The sequence below is a fragment of the Chelonia mydas genome, chromosome 2 (assembly GCF_015237465.2).
Source record: "Chelonia mydas isolate rCheMyd1 chromosome 2, rCheMyd1.pri.v2, whole genome shotgun sequence".
NCBI lineage: Eukaryota > Metazoa > Chordata > Testudines > Cheloniidae > Chelonia > Chelonia mydas.
In genome coordinates, this window is record NC_057850.1 from 258864976 (window position 1) to 258880793 (window position 15818).

Sequence of the window (15818 nt, forward strand, 5' to 3'; positions counted from 1 at the left end):
TGTCCTTCTTGACTAAGTATAGCCTTGTGAGAGGGGTCCCTGAAGAGGGATGGGGAAGGTGGTGGCGAGGGACATGAAGAGGATGATGTAGCCCAATATTATAATCTCCATGACCCACATGTCTGTTGAAATAGGTCACCAGGCCAGTTGGAAATGGGAAAGGTCGTCTCCAAAAATGAAGAAGTGGGCATAAGGTTACAGCTTGCAAACTACAGGCAAGGGAGGATTTGAGCCTTCAATCAACCCATCAAAATTGCTGTTTTAATGATGACTGGGTACTAGCTGAAGGACGGTGGGAAGCTCTTTTCCTCTGGAATCCCTTTCCCCCCCCCCCAGAAGATTCAGTGGTTCTGTGAAAACCAGAGAACTGAGCCAGGTGTAATCTCTGGACAGTCTAAGACTTGCTAAATCTCCTCTTGTTTGTAGGAGTGTATATACCCAGACACCTCAGTGTGGCCCTGGAATCCTTCAGCATGTGCAAGAACTTGTCCATAGTTCCTGAGAAGAGCATCTGACCATCAAACTGGAGGTCCTCAACCTGAATCTCCCTTGGGAATCCCAAAAACTGCAGCCGTGACACCTTGTGCATGACAACTGCCCCGGAGATGAATCTAGCAGCAGCATCTGCGGCATCTAGGGATGCTTGGACAGAGGTTTTGGCTAATAACGGACCCTCCTTAATGATGGCCTGCATGTGTTCTCTATGCTCCTTTGGAAGATGTTCAAGAAAGGATTTGAACTTGTTGCAATTTGTGTAGTCATACTTGGCCATGATTGCCTCATAGTTGGTGATCCAAAATTGGAGGGTTGCAGATGAATAGCCCTTCCATCCAAAAAGGTCTAACCTTTTCATAAGGAGCAGGCAAGGAGTAATACTATCTATCTACCACACACGTTTACAGCATCTACCACCAGAGAATTTGGTGAGGGGTGGGAAAACAAAAATTCTGAGTCCCTGGGGGGAGGGGCTACATAATATTTCTTATTTGCCCATTTACCAGTTGGTGGTATGGTGGCGGAAGTTTGCCACACAGTCTTTGCTGGATCCAGAAGTGCTTCATTAATGGGTAGCACAAACTGAGTGGGTGTCACTGACTGCAAAATGTCCAGGAGTTTGTGATGTGAGTCTTTAACCGTCTCAAGAGGTATCTAGGGAGTGTCCGCCACCCTCTTCACAAGGTCCTGGAATTGACAAAAATTGCTGGTCTTCAATGGTGATTGGGGAATGACTGCCTTGTCTGCAGATGAAGACAAAATAGGAGTTTAAGGGGTAGCCTCTTTGTCCACCCTAGCCTTCTACTTCCTCAAAGGTCTCCTCATGTGGGAGGTTTGGTGGAGGTGACAGTGACCCTAGTTTCCTGGTGCAGTGGAATCAGTGGTCTGAAAAACTGCTGCCAATACGCCACCCAAGGATCCCAGTATGGCCACTGGAGAGGCCCATACAGGAGAGGAGGTGGTACCTAGGACAGATCCCTCCATCTGTGACAAGGGCAGGGATCTTCATCAAAGTATGGATTCCTATAATGGTAAGAAGGAGACTGATTAAGGATGTAGACTCCTGCAGTACTGGGAAGCACTGGTAATCTGGAGACTGGGGTCTAAGTACCAAGAGTCGTCTGGTACCCACAAACAGGGAGCACTCCAGCTTGTCTAACACTGACAAGTCCCTGGTGTAACGGAATTCCTGTGGTACCAAGTGGGTTGGTACCGACTCAGCAGTTGACTTGGGCGGTACCAACGGTTTGGAGCTTGAAGGCACTGCGGATGAAGGTGTGTGCTTCAAATCTGTCCGTACTGATGGAGCCAAGTGGGAAGGCAGCATTGGTAAGTCTGAAGTAAATTGTGCTGATCTGGAGGCAGATGGTACCAGGGCCCTGCTGATGCCACATATCTCTGAAGTGCTCCAGGATATCCCTGCTCTGCCGATACCAGAGAAAGTTTCTTTCCCCTCCATGGTACCGAGTCCAGACATCAAGGTCTTAGAAATCGCAGACCTTGCAGCAGACTGGACTTCTTGGGAGTTGGCTCCTTGTGGTGGGATACTGTAGCTCCACTTTTTTGGAGCTTTCCGTGAGTCCTCAGAGATCTTTAACTTCTTAAGTGAGATCTTAGCCAAAGGGGCACTGAATCTGTGTGAAGATCGATGTATGGGGAGGGGATGAGTGTCTGTCTTCTGAGCTGAATCAGAAGTTGGTCGAAGGAAGTGCTCTATGAGTAGCAGCTTCAAGTTTTGTCTTCCAGTTCTTCCAAGCTCTAGATTTTAGGTCCCGGCAAAAGTTACACTTTTGGGAGATATGGAATTCTCCCAAGCAATGGATACACTTAGAATGGCCATTGCTTATTGGGACAGCCTCCTGACAAGAGAGTCAGGATTTGAAACCTGGCAAGCCAGGAATGCCTTTCCATGTCAAATAAGCTCCCCAGAAAAAATGGGTGAGAAAGGGGGAGAGAGGAGGTTAGGAAAAACGGAAACCTCTCAACTATATACCAACTAACTAACTAACCAACAACTACAAAACACGCTGACGCATGCACAAGGCAAACACGCTAGAGCTCCACCTCAGGTCGAGGTGACAGAAAAGGAACTGACGGGTTCGCCTGCGCAACCCTATATGCCCTTGGAGCACAGCATGAGGTTGCACAGAGCACACGTGGGCCAAACAGACACTTAACAGAAAATCTCTAATCAAGGGCTCGAGATGCACATGCACGCTTGAAGTAGAGCATCCATAGGGACCCCTCTTGAAGAAGTAGTAGTAGTACAATGCAAGCAGCAGCAGTGCAAACTCCCCTTACTACTCTACCACCCACGACTTGAAGGGAGCGCCTTTAAAGGCAAAAGGGAAATTCATCCTCCATAGCCCTTTGGCCTCTCTTTGGAGACTGCCAAAGAAGGGACTCAGTAGTATCAAGTGGCGTGCTGTTTTGGCCCAAGACCACAAACTCATTTTACAAAGGCCATTGAACAGTCATCTGATGGAACTCTGTCTAGATCTGAAAGATGATTTCATACTGGCTATGAAACAATCTGGTGGGGAGTTTTCTAGACTTTTTTTTTAAATTTACATTCACTCAATTGCCAAGAAATATACAATACAAATATTGTGGTCAGATATTACAATGAGATGGCTGCCCTTTAGTATGCCATTAATCTACATAGTTGTTGAGGAACTATAACAATTCCTATCAGTGCTGCTGATAAAGAGAGACTTAAAACAAAAAAAGGTGATGGGTTTTGATCTTTTTCAAAGCAGAGAAACCAATATTAAAGACATCCTCTATTAAAATCAACCATTGTCCTGAACAAACACTCATTAAGTGAGTTGTTGGCAGTAGTGGTGTGGTCATATGCGGTGAAGGATAGGTAGAGCTGTGTCTCCCTCACTGTTAGCACTTGAGTCCATGCTTTCTGACCAGTTCACCTAATGGCTCTATGTATATGTTGAAAAGGACTGGCACATAAATGTGCGGAGCAAAGCACAATTCAATTCCCACTACACTTCTGAGACAGGCAAGTACAACTATTCCCATTTTACAGATGGGAAAATGGAGAAAGAGTTTTAGTAATTTTTTCCACTGCTACAGTGAAAGGTGGTAACGCTGGGGTTAAAGTGCAGCAGTTCCTGACTACCAGTCCGGTGATAAATCCATAATACATTTTGTTCCACTGGATAAACCCAGAGATTAAAAACAGGCTATCAGTATACCAGAGAAAACTGTAACAATGTAAAACTACAACTGAAGACAGATCCATTGACATTGTGTTTTACTCTCCACTCAGTTAAGTGAAAAATCAAATTTATTTGCAAATTAGCAGATTTGCTGGCTCAATTACTGTCAACTTCTCATGGCAGAAAAATCAAATGTGAATAAAAATATCAAAGAAGTTTATTATGAGAGTATGCAGGGATATAAGATGGCATGTCTGTCTCTCTCTCTCATACACACACACACACACACCACACACACACACACACACCACACACACAAAGTTATTTTCAGATAATTGGCTCCCTGGTCAAGATGTTCCCTGAAAAAAACGAGGAGTCCGGTGGCACCTTAAAGACTAACAGAATGTAATCTGTTAGTCTTTAATGTGCCACCGGACTCCTCGTTTTGTGGATACAGACTAACACGGCTACCCCCCGATACTTGATGTTCCCTGATTATCCACGAGGGAAAAAGGATGGTTTTGTGACTAAGACAAAATATTTGTTCTATTCCTTAATCTACCAGAGATTTGCTGTTTGACATTAGGTAGGGTGCTTCACTTCTCTGCCTCATTTATTTATCTGTAAAATGAGAACAATACTATTTCACAGATTAAAGACACAAGGGACCATTATAATAGTTTAATCTGGCCTTCTGAATTACACACCCTATAGAATTTCACCCAGCGAGTCCTTGTGGTTCAACTTAAAAATGCTGCTCTTGGAAATAGCAGCCAGAGCCTGCATTCAGACAGCCTCTGTTGACCCCATCCTTGCCAGTTATATTCAGGAGGAAACTCCTTTCTATGAATGATTTTGAATTCTTATGAACTGATGTTCTAACAGATAAAGAACAAGATAGGGTATTAGTTGGTGTTTGCTATAGACTACCAAATCACACTAAGGAAGAGGGTGACTGGCTCCTTACGCACCTCTTTAATATGTACGAAAAATAGCTGCGCAATCACTGGAGACTTCACGTCGAGCGACATATGCTGGAGGTCTGATGCTGCCAATATTAAAACAACCTTGGTATTTCTAATTATAGATGACAATTTCTTAACTCAAAAAGTAGGAGAATTCTATTGGAGATTTTATCTTGACAGATAAAGAGAAACTGATCACAAAACTAAAATTAATGGTACCTTCGATACAAGTGATCATGACTTGATATTTATAATGTGAAAACAGAATAAAGATCAGACCAATGACATATATACCTGGTGCTTTAAAACAGCCAATTTCATAAACAAGTATGCTCACAGGAAGAATTTAATCAGAAAAACACTTCACTAGTTGCTCAAAAAGCCACAATCCCACAACTGAGCAAGCAGGCCATACTGGTTAAAAAACTGACCTGGTTTAGAGGGGAAGTGAAGGTAGGTATAAATTAAAAAAAAATAATAATAAACTGAAGAAAGAGGAAGCTGAATGTAATAAATACAAATGAGAAGCTAGGAATTGTAGAAAATGGGTAAGGGAAGCAAATGGGTCAAGGAGAAATCTATGGCCAGGAGACTTAAGTACAATAAGGTGTTTAAATATACTAGGAACACATATTGGTCCATTACTAGACAGGAATGGTATTAGTCCACTGCTAAGTGGAAATGACAGAATTATCGATAATGCAGAAAAGGCGGAAATTTTCAGTAAATTTCTGTTCTGTATTTGGGGGAAAACCAGATGATATAGTCATATAATATGATAACACTCTCTCCATTCCATTAAATATTTCAGGAGGATGTTAAATAGCAGCTACTAAATTTAGACATTTTTAATCTACAGGTCCAGTAAGTTTACATCCAAGAGTTCTAAAAGAGCTGGCTGTGGAGTCGCTGGACCATTAATGTTGATTTTCAATAAGTCTTGGAACACAGGGGAAGTTCTGGAAGATAGGAAGAAGTCAGTGTTGTGCCAATATTTAAGAAATCAATGGATTTATGAAAAATAGATTCTGTCAAACTAACCTCATTTTTTTTTAAAAAAAAATAAGATTACAAGTTTGGCTGATTAAACGTAAATTTTGATGTAACAGACTTAACTTCTGTAATAAGTTGGATAAAAATCCAATAAGGTGGATAAAAATAAGGTGGATAAAAATCAATGATTTAAAAAAAAATTTTTTTTTAAATCTCTTTTTATTTAAATCAGCTTTTTGATAAAACACTTTGAGGAAAAAACCTATTTAAAGATAGTTTTAATTAAGATACATTATAGCTCAAAGATATCTCATCATGGAATAAGGATTATAAATTCTAATTCTATAGTATGAGACAATATATTCATGTAATGTTTAAGAAAAGTTTTGTAAATGAGTTCCAATAGTTCATGGATTAGGGACCCAATCTTATGGGGTTCCAGGGGCTTCTGTATAGATTATTTAGGTTAATCTTTCTATCTACCCAATGGGACTTAGTGCTCAGCCTAGAACAGGGATCTCAAAAACACGGCCCATAGGGTTCTTTCATGCGGCCCACCAAGCTCCCCGTGGCCCGCCCCCCGCGTGCCCCTCTGCCTACCCCACGGTGCTGCGAGCCCCGCGCTGCTCCCTGAAGCGGCAGGAACCATGCCCCAGCGTCCCCGGGAGTGGGGGGGTGGGGGCCGAGGGCTCCGTGCGTTAGTCTCGCTTCCAGGCACCACCCCCCGCAGCTCCCATTGACTGGGAAAGGGGAACCACGGCCAATGGGAGCTTCGGGGGAGGTACCTGGAGGGAGCCATGTGCCCCCCTGCAGGGACATGGTTCTGGCTGCTTCCTGGAGCGGAGCAGCCCGGCGCAGCACCAGGGCAGGCAGGCAGCAAGCCTGCCCTGGCCCCTATGCGCACCGCTGCCACCCCGGAGCCACTCTAGGTAAGCGGCCCCGGGTTGGAGCCTGGACCCCAAGCCCCTCCTGCATCCCAACCCCTGCCCGGACTCCCTGCCCTGAGCCCCCTGCGCCCCTCCTGTACCCCACACCTAACTCCCTGCCCTGAGCCCCTGCCGTACCCTGCACACCACCTGCACCTCAACTCCCTGCCCTGAGCCCCCGCCACACCCCTCCTGCAGCCCCTGGAGGCAGGGTTGGGGTGGGCACTTCGGGGAAGGGGTTGGAATGGGGGCAAGGAAGAGGTGGGGCCTCATGGAAGGGGTGGAGTGGAGGCGGGGCTGGGGGCAGCAAGCGGGGGCAGGAGGGTGTCAGTGATGCAGCCCTTGGGCCAATGCACTAGTCCTCATGTGGCCCTCGTGGTCATTTGAGTTTGAGACCTCTGGTCTAGAAGATACCATCAGAGATGCTTAGTTCTCAAACTGTGGATTTGTCTCTCTAGAGATAACATGCTTGTTAACAGCAAAAATGTTTTTAAATAAATAAATAAAGGTGAGAAATAACAGACCTCAACCCTATTGTCCCTCTGCAAATTTGTGTACACAGAGTCAATCCCTTACCTCTCTCTAAATGTGCACAGTTTCAAAACGTTCAATGAATAGAAGATTGTTGGGGGCGGAATAGATCTGGACAAGGAGAAGTCTGGAGATAAATGTGAGAAGGGAGGGACAGGCAGTACAAACAAAAGTGAAACTGTTTGAGCAGCATATTCCAGAAGTCTTGAGGTCTTTCTGAGTTTAGACTTCATTGATTTGAGATCTACCATACCATTCTCTCACTAAAAGGGAAAACCTATAATGGCAGCAGGCCGTAAAAGAGACCCAGTTTGGGAATATTTTAATGAAGTTCCTCTACCTGTGCGTAAGTCAGGCATGCATGCAAAACGCAAACAGTGCAGCAAAGAAATGCAAGGCCTGGTTGCCTCAATGAAACAACATCATGAGAAGTGTTCCTTCTCAGGAGGAAACTGCATTAAAGATGATGAAAGGAACATATCTGAACATGCACATCCATATCTTCAGGTTGGTAAACTTTTTTATTTCATACTTCCTTCTTAAGGACTGCCTGTCTTCCTTCAGGACTATTCTTGAATTCTCATGTTTGAGGAAAAAATATGGTTATTAGTTACTCTATGGTACTATCATTTTAGATGCGGTTGTGATAAAAAATAAATAGCCGAAATAGGCAATTTTACAATTTCACTTTTAAAGTAGTACTGAGCGTCAGCGAATGCAATGAGTAATACTAAATGAGCAGTATGGTAATAATAATTAAATCACAGCACTGACTTATTTTGTTTAGAAGAATCCATCCTCAACATACAGGATTCTGAAGACTATCCACATTCAAGATCACCATCATTTTCTATAGTTTCAGAGTTATCTGCCAATGATAGTGTTTCAGTCACATCATGTATGTCACATAGCCACAGTATACCACCTGTAGCAAAAAAAATAAAAATAAATCTCCATCATCCAGAAACAATCATAGATAAGTTTGTGATAAGAACCAGCCGATTACAAAAAGAGGTAATTGATGAAAAAAATTGCCCCGTTTGTTTATGCAACAAACTCTCCTTTCTGTATGATTGAGAACTCACACTTTATTAACATGGTTCAGTCATTAAGACCATGATACAGTCCACCCAACAGAGCAGATGTCGCAGGCGAATTGCTGGATAAAGTGTATGAAAGAGAAAGAGCAGTGTGCAAAAGGTCTAGAGGGTAAAATTGTTAACCTGAGTCTTGATGGGTGGAGCAGTGTCCACAATATTCCTGTTGTATGTGCTTGTGTGACAACAGAAGAAGGGAATGTCTTCCTTACAGAAACAATTGATACATCAGGAAATGCACACACACTGCAGAATACTTATAAGAAGTAGCAGTAAAAGCTATAACAAACTGTGAAAAAAATTCAAATGTCTAGTATGCAGCCTGGTCACAGAGAATGCTGCAAATGTATCCAAGATGAGAAGAAATTTAGGTGAGAGCGAAGAGCGTCCCAAGCTAACAACATGCAGGTGCAGTGCTCATTTGATGCACCTCCTAGGCAAAGATTTCAGTATTCCAGAAATAAAGGCTAATAATGTTGAAATTGCAAAATACTTCTGTAACAACCACTTTGCAGCAGCAGCTCTGAAGAAGTGGGAGGAACCAAGCTAACTCCTCCCACAAGAAGTGCGATGGAACTCCGTAGTGGACTGTTTTGAGCACTGTACCAAGAACTGGCCTAATCGGATGACAGTTTGTGAACAAAATTTTTTTGCTTTTTTAAATATTTCATTTAACTATTTTAGTTAACAATTTTAACAAAAACAAACCTGATTTTAAAAAATGTGAATCTTTAAATTAAAAAATTCATATGCTTGTTTTGTTAAAATATTATATGTTTGCTGTTGAAAAAAAAAATCCAGAATACATAACGTTGTTGTTTTAGTTAAATAAAACCATTTAAATATCTGTCTGGTGATGCTCTCCTAATACAGCATGGCAGGAAAATCCTCCAAATATTAATGATTAACCTGTTGAATTGGAGATATTTATGAAGACTTTGGGAGCTAAACTATCTGCTTCAATTACCTTTGGTAAATGAAATAACTAAACAATCATTCATTTTCCGATATAGCTGTAAAACTAATCTGAAAAATTTTCAAAATAAATCACTTTAAAAATGTATAGTGTACACCTTCTAAAACTGAAACCTACATATATCTGAGTTGTGAAGAATATGTATTAAGGTTATAACAACCAACAAGAATGCACTTTTATGTAGAAATCCATGATTAAATCGAGTCTTCCTGACTAGTGATTTAAATCATGATTTAATTTCAATTTGATTTAAATCAAATCTCCCCTGCCAAGCACTCAACTGCGAGTGTGTCAGTGGAGCACTTGGGAGCAAAAAGCACTCATAACCCATTCTTACTGGAGCATTGCATGTCAAGCTTTATTGCTTCTGGCCTCTAACTTTGTCTAGACTAGGAATTAAGAGGTGCTTCAGAAAAAGAGTTGGCTAACACGTCAACAGTCCAATTTACACAAGGCAGTGTACATTTTAATACATACTAACCTGGTCAAGATGAAGCATACCTTCAATTTGACCAGCCTGGCATATATTAAAATGTAAACTGCCTTGTCTACACTGCCCTTTTAGAACATGTCAGCCAACATCTAACACAACATACCTTTGAATCCTAATCTAGAAAAAGCCTGTGCAACAAGTCAATATGTAATCTTGTAATATACCCATATAAATATAATATAATTTATAATAATATAAATGTAATATAAAGTTGCTTTAGCTACCTTTTTTACTTGTAAATCTCAGTTAAAGACAATCTGATTCCACTCAAACTAACCAAGTTGCTTTTGAGCTACTCTAGGACTATGAGCTCAAGTTTCTTACACAGGTTATTTTCCTGATGGCAATAACAAGCAACAAGGCAAGTTTCAGGTCATAGTGACTGATTCATTTATCATTAGTTTCTTTAAAGATCAAGTGGTGCTGGACATCCATCTCAAATCAGACTAAGGCCTTTAGAAAGTCCATCCAGCTTTTTAATTTTATTTGACACCGAGTAGGTTCTATAGGCTCCAAGAGCAAGACATCTAACTGGCTGGCTGAATACAGCTTTCATTGATACAGCTTGGCAAGCCTAGATATGGAGGATCATGTTAAGGGCCATTCTCTGAGAGGCAAGTATGCTGCCTCCTATGTATTTATCTATACAGAAGATTCACAAAGTAACCAAACTATCAAATGCAGATTTAAGGGTTTTCTAACTGCATATTTTTTCATCTTGCCTCAGCTGGCTATTATAGGAGTATTTTCATGTTTCAAAGAAAGTCCCCATGTGAGCAATGGAACAACCCTTGGAAACCTCCAAAGGCTGAGGTGAGATGCCTGCTAGGTCCAATGGCTTAGAACTGTAAACCCAGGAGCAGGAACTGATTGAGATGGATATCTTCAGAACAATTATAATTATGAGATTCTAATTACCTCTGTTAGCTACCAACCGCGAAATAGGAAGGCTTCAAAATTCCATACAGTTTAGAAATGGTCATCCAACCTCTTTAGCAATGGTAATGACTTGTACAGAGTATGAAAGAAACATAACAGGTCTTTAGGAGAGCCAAAGAAAAAAAGCAAAACAAGTTATTCACAAGTAAAAAAAAAAAAAAAAAAATATATATATATATATACACTGATGACTACCTACACCAGAGGACTTATCATTATTTAAGATCAGGGGAAAATGAAAGCTGAAATGAATTATAAAGAAAAGTTAAACCATTAATGAACAGAGAGTATGATAAGACTAAGTTATGCTGTAGCTCACGAAAGCTTATGCTCAAATAAATTGGTTAGTCTCTAAGGTGCCACAAGTCCTCCTGTTCTTTTCACTATCTTATGTGATTTGTGAACTTATTTCAGTAAGTCTTATTATTGATATAAGATGTGCTAAAAAGACAGTCTCCTTCTGCATTACTCTGTATTGCTGCATAAACACTGCATTCATGTTTTTCCTAAAGTCTAACCTGTTTCTCCACAATGTTCATGAAGTAGGAAGGGGTGCAGGAGGACAAATCACACGGTCTCTCTCCAGAAGGGACCTTCTGGATGGAAGAGGAGGAATGTGGTAGTCCCTTATTCCTTCTGGAATTCACCACTGATGTGGAACTTAATCGGCCCTGCTGTTTCATCAAATCTTCAGGCTTCTGATCACCACCAAGGACAACTGGACCCTGGGGAGAGAAAATGACACTGGATTCATCATCTGCACAGAGTTTTGGAAACTGCAGTATAAAGAATTAAAGCATCCTCAAGAAATAACCACCAGGGGAGTGAGTAAGTAAAATAAATAAAAATAGATAATTAGGTTTTCATAAAAAACCCTGATCAGTATGAGTCATTGTTTACTTCTGAACTAGAAGCAGCTTAACTCCTGTAGGAAACAGAAATGTTTCTAGTCCAATTCTAATGCTACTGTGCTTTGCCTTTTTCTAGAACACTAAAGAGGCAGTGAGAAAACTAACTATAGAATGTAAATAATACACAAACTCTGAAGCAGTTACGATTGTCCCTCCTTCAACAAACCCACAAAAACAAGGAAATGAAAAGTAAGCCACTCAACAGTACAAAGCCTCTACACCTCCACCTACAAGCAAACATCTTACCATTACCAGAACATACACCAAAAACTGCAGGCCCCAGTCTTTACTCTGCCTTCCACTTCCACTATTCTGACACACCCTTTACTCCTGGGGAAACTGTGCACCAAAATATTAAAAATTCTGTGCACAATATTTTAAAATTATGCATATTTTTGTAAAAACAACAATATAATTACACCAGTTTCAATTATTTTGGTAATTTATTTCAAAATACCCATCAGCAAGTATGTCTAACAATACAGACACCAAAAAAGATTCAGGAAATGTTTTTTGTCAAACAGATTCCTTATTAGACATATTAATACTGAGTAATAATTAATTTAAAACAACAATATCAAAATGTATTTCCCACACCCCTCAGAAGCAGTGCAAAGGCTTGGGGGAGTTTTCAAAATCCCTCTTGCAAACTTCCTTGAACCTTAGCCCAGGTTGGCTCAGTGGCCTTGGAGCATCCTCAGGCTTTCCATACAGAACATAAGAACGGCCATACTGGGTCAGACCAAAGGTCCATCTAGCCCAGTATCTTGTCTTCCGACAGTGGCCAATGCCAGGTGCTTCAGAGAGAACAAACAGAGCAGGTAATCATCTACTGATACATCCCCTGTCACCCATTCCCAGCTTCTGGCAAACAGAGGCTATGGACACTATCCCTGCCCATCCTGGCTAATAGCCATAGATGGACCTATCTTCCATTAATTTATCTAGCTCTTTTTTGAACCCTATTATAGTCTTGGCCTTCACAACATCCTCTGGCAAAGAGTTCCATAGGTTGACTGTGCGTTGTGTGAAGAAATACTTCCTTTTGTTTGTTTTAAACCAGCTGCCTACTAATTTCATTTGATGACCCCTAGTTCTTGTATAATGAGAAGGAGTAAATAATACTACTTTATTTCGTTTCTCCACACCTATCATGATTTTATAGACCTCTATCATATCCCCATTTAGTTGTCTCTTTTCCAAGCTGAAAAGTCCCAGACTTATTAATCTTTCTTCATATGGAAGCTGTTCCATACCCCTAATCATTTTTGTTGCCGTTTTCTATACCTTTTCCAATTCCAATATATTTCCTTTTGAGATGGGGTGACTACATCTACACGCAATATTCAAGATGTGGGCGGTACCAGAGATTTATATAGAGGCAATATGATAGGTCCTTTGGAATGCACCTGGTACAGATGACCAAGGCAACGAAGATGCCTGCGGAGCAGTCTTTCTGACTTAAGGACCTATTGCTTTCTTGATGCCATCATACGTATCTCTCAGACCTCCATTCTCAAGGACATTTCACAGAATCATAGAAGATTAGGGTTGGAAGAAATTTCAGGAGGTCATCTAGTCCACCCTCCTGCGCAAAGCAGATTTGTATCTTCTTGCACAAATAGAGCCATGTGTGATTAAGCACATTGCTTTGTACTGGTTGCAATGCGCCCTTGGCCAGTCTGAGGTTAATACATGTATCAGGAGAGGGGTTCATGTTGTGCTGGAGGAATGCTGTGCATTTTGCCTCCATGATTAGGAGCATTTCTTCAGAATATGCCACAAACCAATCTTTATCTTGTACCATCTTTTTATCAAAGACTAAAGTTGAAGCTGTATAGATATGTCTTCCAAGTGTATTCCATGCTGCATCAGCATTCAGGGAGGTATAAACAGAGGACATATCTTCCCTGAGATATGTAATACATTGGCAACACTTTCACATCAGCAACACAAAAGACCAAGGAATGTGTAGGCAACAGCTTTCTTTAGTATGATGGAATTTCCATAGTGAAAATCTTGTTTTGCAGCATACAAATGCATAGTCTATGTAAGGCCTGGTCTACACTACGGGGGTTAGGTCGACTTTAGCCGCGTTAGGTCGATTTAAAAATGACTGTGTCCACACAACCAACCCCACTCCGTCAACCTAAAGGGCTCTTAAAATCGACTTCTGTACTCCTCCCCGACGAGGGGAGCAGCACTAAAATCTACCTTGCTGGGTCGAATTTGGGGTAGTGCAGACACAAATTGACAGTATTGGCCTCCAGGAGCTACCCCAGAGTGCTCCATTGTGACCGCTCTGGACAGCACTTTGAACTCCGATGCACTAGACAGGTACACAGAAAAAGCCCCGGGAACTTTTGAATTTCATTTCCTGTTTGATCAGCATGGCAAACTCAGCAGCACAGGTGACCATGCAGTCCCCCCAGAATCGTAGAGCACAGAATGTTTCTACGCTCCCCCTATCATCTCCATCCCTGAGGTTATTGCAGATTAGAAGGCGAAAAAAAACCCACTCGTGATGACATGTTTTCCGAGCTCATACCGTCCTCCCGCACTGATAGGGCAAAGCTTAATGCATGGAGGCATTCAGTAGCAGAGGCCAGGAAAGAATTAAGTGAGCGCGAAGAGCGGAGGCAGGACGCGATGCTGAGGCTAATGGGGGAGCAAACAGACATGATGAAGCGTCTGCTGGAGCTGCAGGAAAGCCAACAAGAGCACAGACCCCCGCTGCATCCACTGTATAACCGCCTACACTCCTCCCCATGTTCCATAGGCTCCTCACCCAGACGCTCAAGAAAGCAGAGGGGGAGGCTCCAGGCACCCAGCCACTCCACTCCAGAGGATGGCCCAAACAACAGAAGGCTGTCATTCAAACAGTTTGATTTTTAGTGTGGCTACAATAAGCAATGTGGCCTTGTCCTTCCCTCATCCCCCATGCCACCTGGGCTACCTTGTCCGGTATCTTTTTTTTTTTTTTTTTTTAAATTAATAAAGAAAGAATACATGGTTTCAAAACAATAGTTACTTTATTTCGAAGGGGGGAGGGTGGTTGTCTTACAGAGAATTAAAAATCAACAAAGAGGGCGGGTTTGCATCAAGGAGAAACACATACAACTGTCACATTGAAGCCTGGCCAGTCATGAAACTGGTTTTCAAAGCCTCTCTGATGCACAGCGTGCCTTGCCGTGCTCTTCTAATCGCTCTGGTGTCTGGCTGCTCAAAGTCAGACACCAGGCGATTTGCCTCAACCTCCCACCCCACCATAAATGTCTCCCCCTTACTCTCACAGATATTATGGAGCACACAGCAAGCATCAATAACAATGAGAATGTTGGTTGCACTGAGGTCTGACCTAGTCAGCAAACAGTGCCAGCGAGCTTTTAAATGTCCAAAGGCACATTTTACCACCATTCTGCACTTGCTCAGCCTATAGTTGAACTGCTCCTTACTACCGTCCAGGCTTCATGAGCCATGGGAGCAAGGGGTAGGTGCGACCGCGCGGTGCTGCCGGCTGGGAGAGCAGCCTGACGCAGAAGCCTCCAGCTCACATGATATTCCAGTCAGGACTGAATCTCCATGAGACGAAACTTCAAGAAGAGAATGAGCTGGAGTCTCTGTCTCCCATGTGGTGCTCTAAGAGGAGAAAAGCCATGTCTGTCCAGGCGCCCCGATCAACATCACCGAGGTCTGCCAGGAGCACCAGGAGACGTACGGCAGCTATCAGTCCTACTGCACCATCTGCCGCAAAGGCAAGGAGCTGCTGCTGTGTAGCAATGCAGTACCACATCTGTCAGCAGTACCTAGGAGACGTACAGTGACGGTGAGCTGAGCGGGCTCCATGCTTGCCGTAGTATGGCATCTGCACGGGTAACCCAGGAAAAAAGGCGCAAAATGACGGTCTGCCATTGGTTTCCCGGGGGGGGCTGACGACATACCCAAAACCACCCGTAACAATGTTTTTGCCCCATCATACATTGGGAGCTTAACCCAGAATTCCAATGAGCAGTGGAGACTGCAGGAACTGTGGAATAGCAGACAACAGACAATCACTCACCTGATGGTAGCTTACTGATGACACTATGAAGCTGCTAATAGAATAAGTCCTTCTCTTCAGAAATGGAGGAAAGTGTTGGGACATATATGGATATTGGCAAAGCTATATATAGTAAGTATATTTAGTAATACATATGATGATGATATAATATAATATGTTCTGATGTTACAACAGGACATTCAACTTTGGGTGCTCATGAGTTTTTGACTGCAAAACCCACCCCGTATCCCCAGTGGTCTTGTTTGCTTTTTCCATG

The 15818-nt window shown here is 42.3% G+C and overlaps 1 protein-coding gene across 14 annotated transcripts in view; it reads right to left on the reverse strand.

The window, feature by feature from the left end:
* LOC102935841 (KAT8 regulatory NSL complex subunit 1) overlaps window positions 1-15818 on the reverse strand; it is a 141979-nt gene that overhangs the window by 63434 nt on the left and 62727 nt on the right. For all 14 annotated transcript variants that reach the window (XM_037891363.1, XM_037891367.2, XM_037891364.1 and 11 more), the window contains one exon: window positions 11110-11316. In XM_037891363.1, the coding sequence (XP_037747291.1) occupies window positions 11110-11316 (207 nt within the window). The remainder of the gene's footprint in view (window positions 1-11109; window positions 11317-15818) is intronic.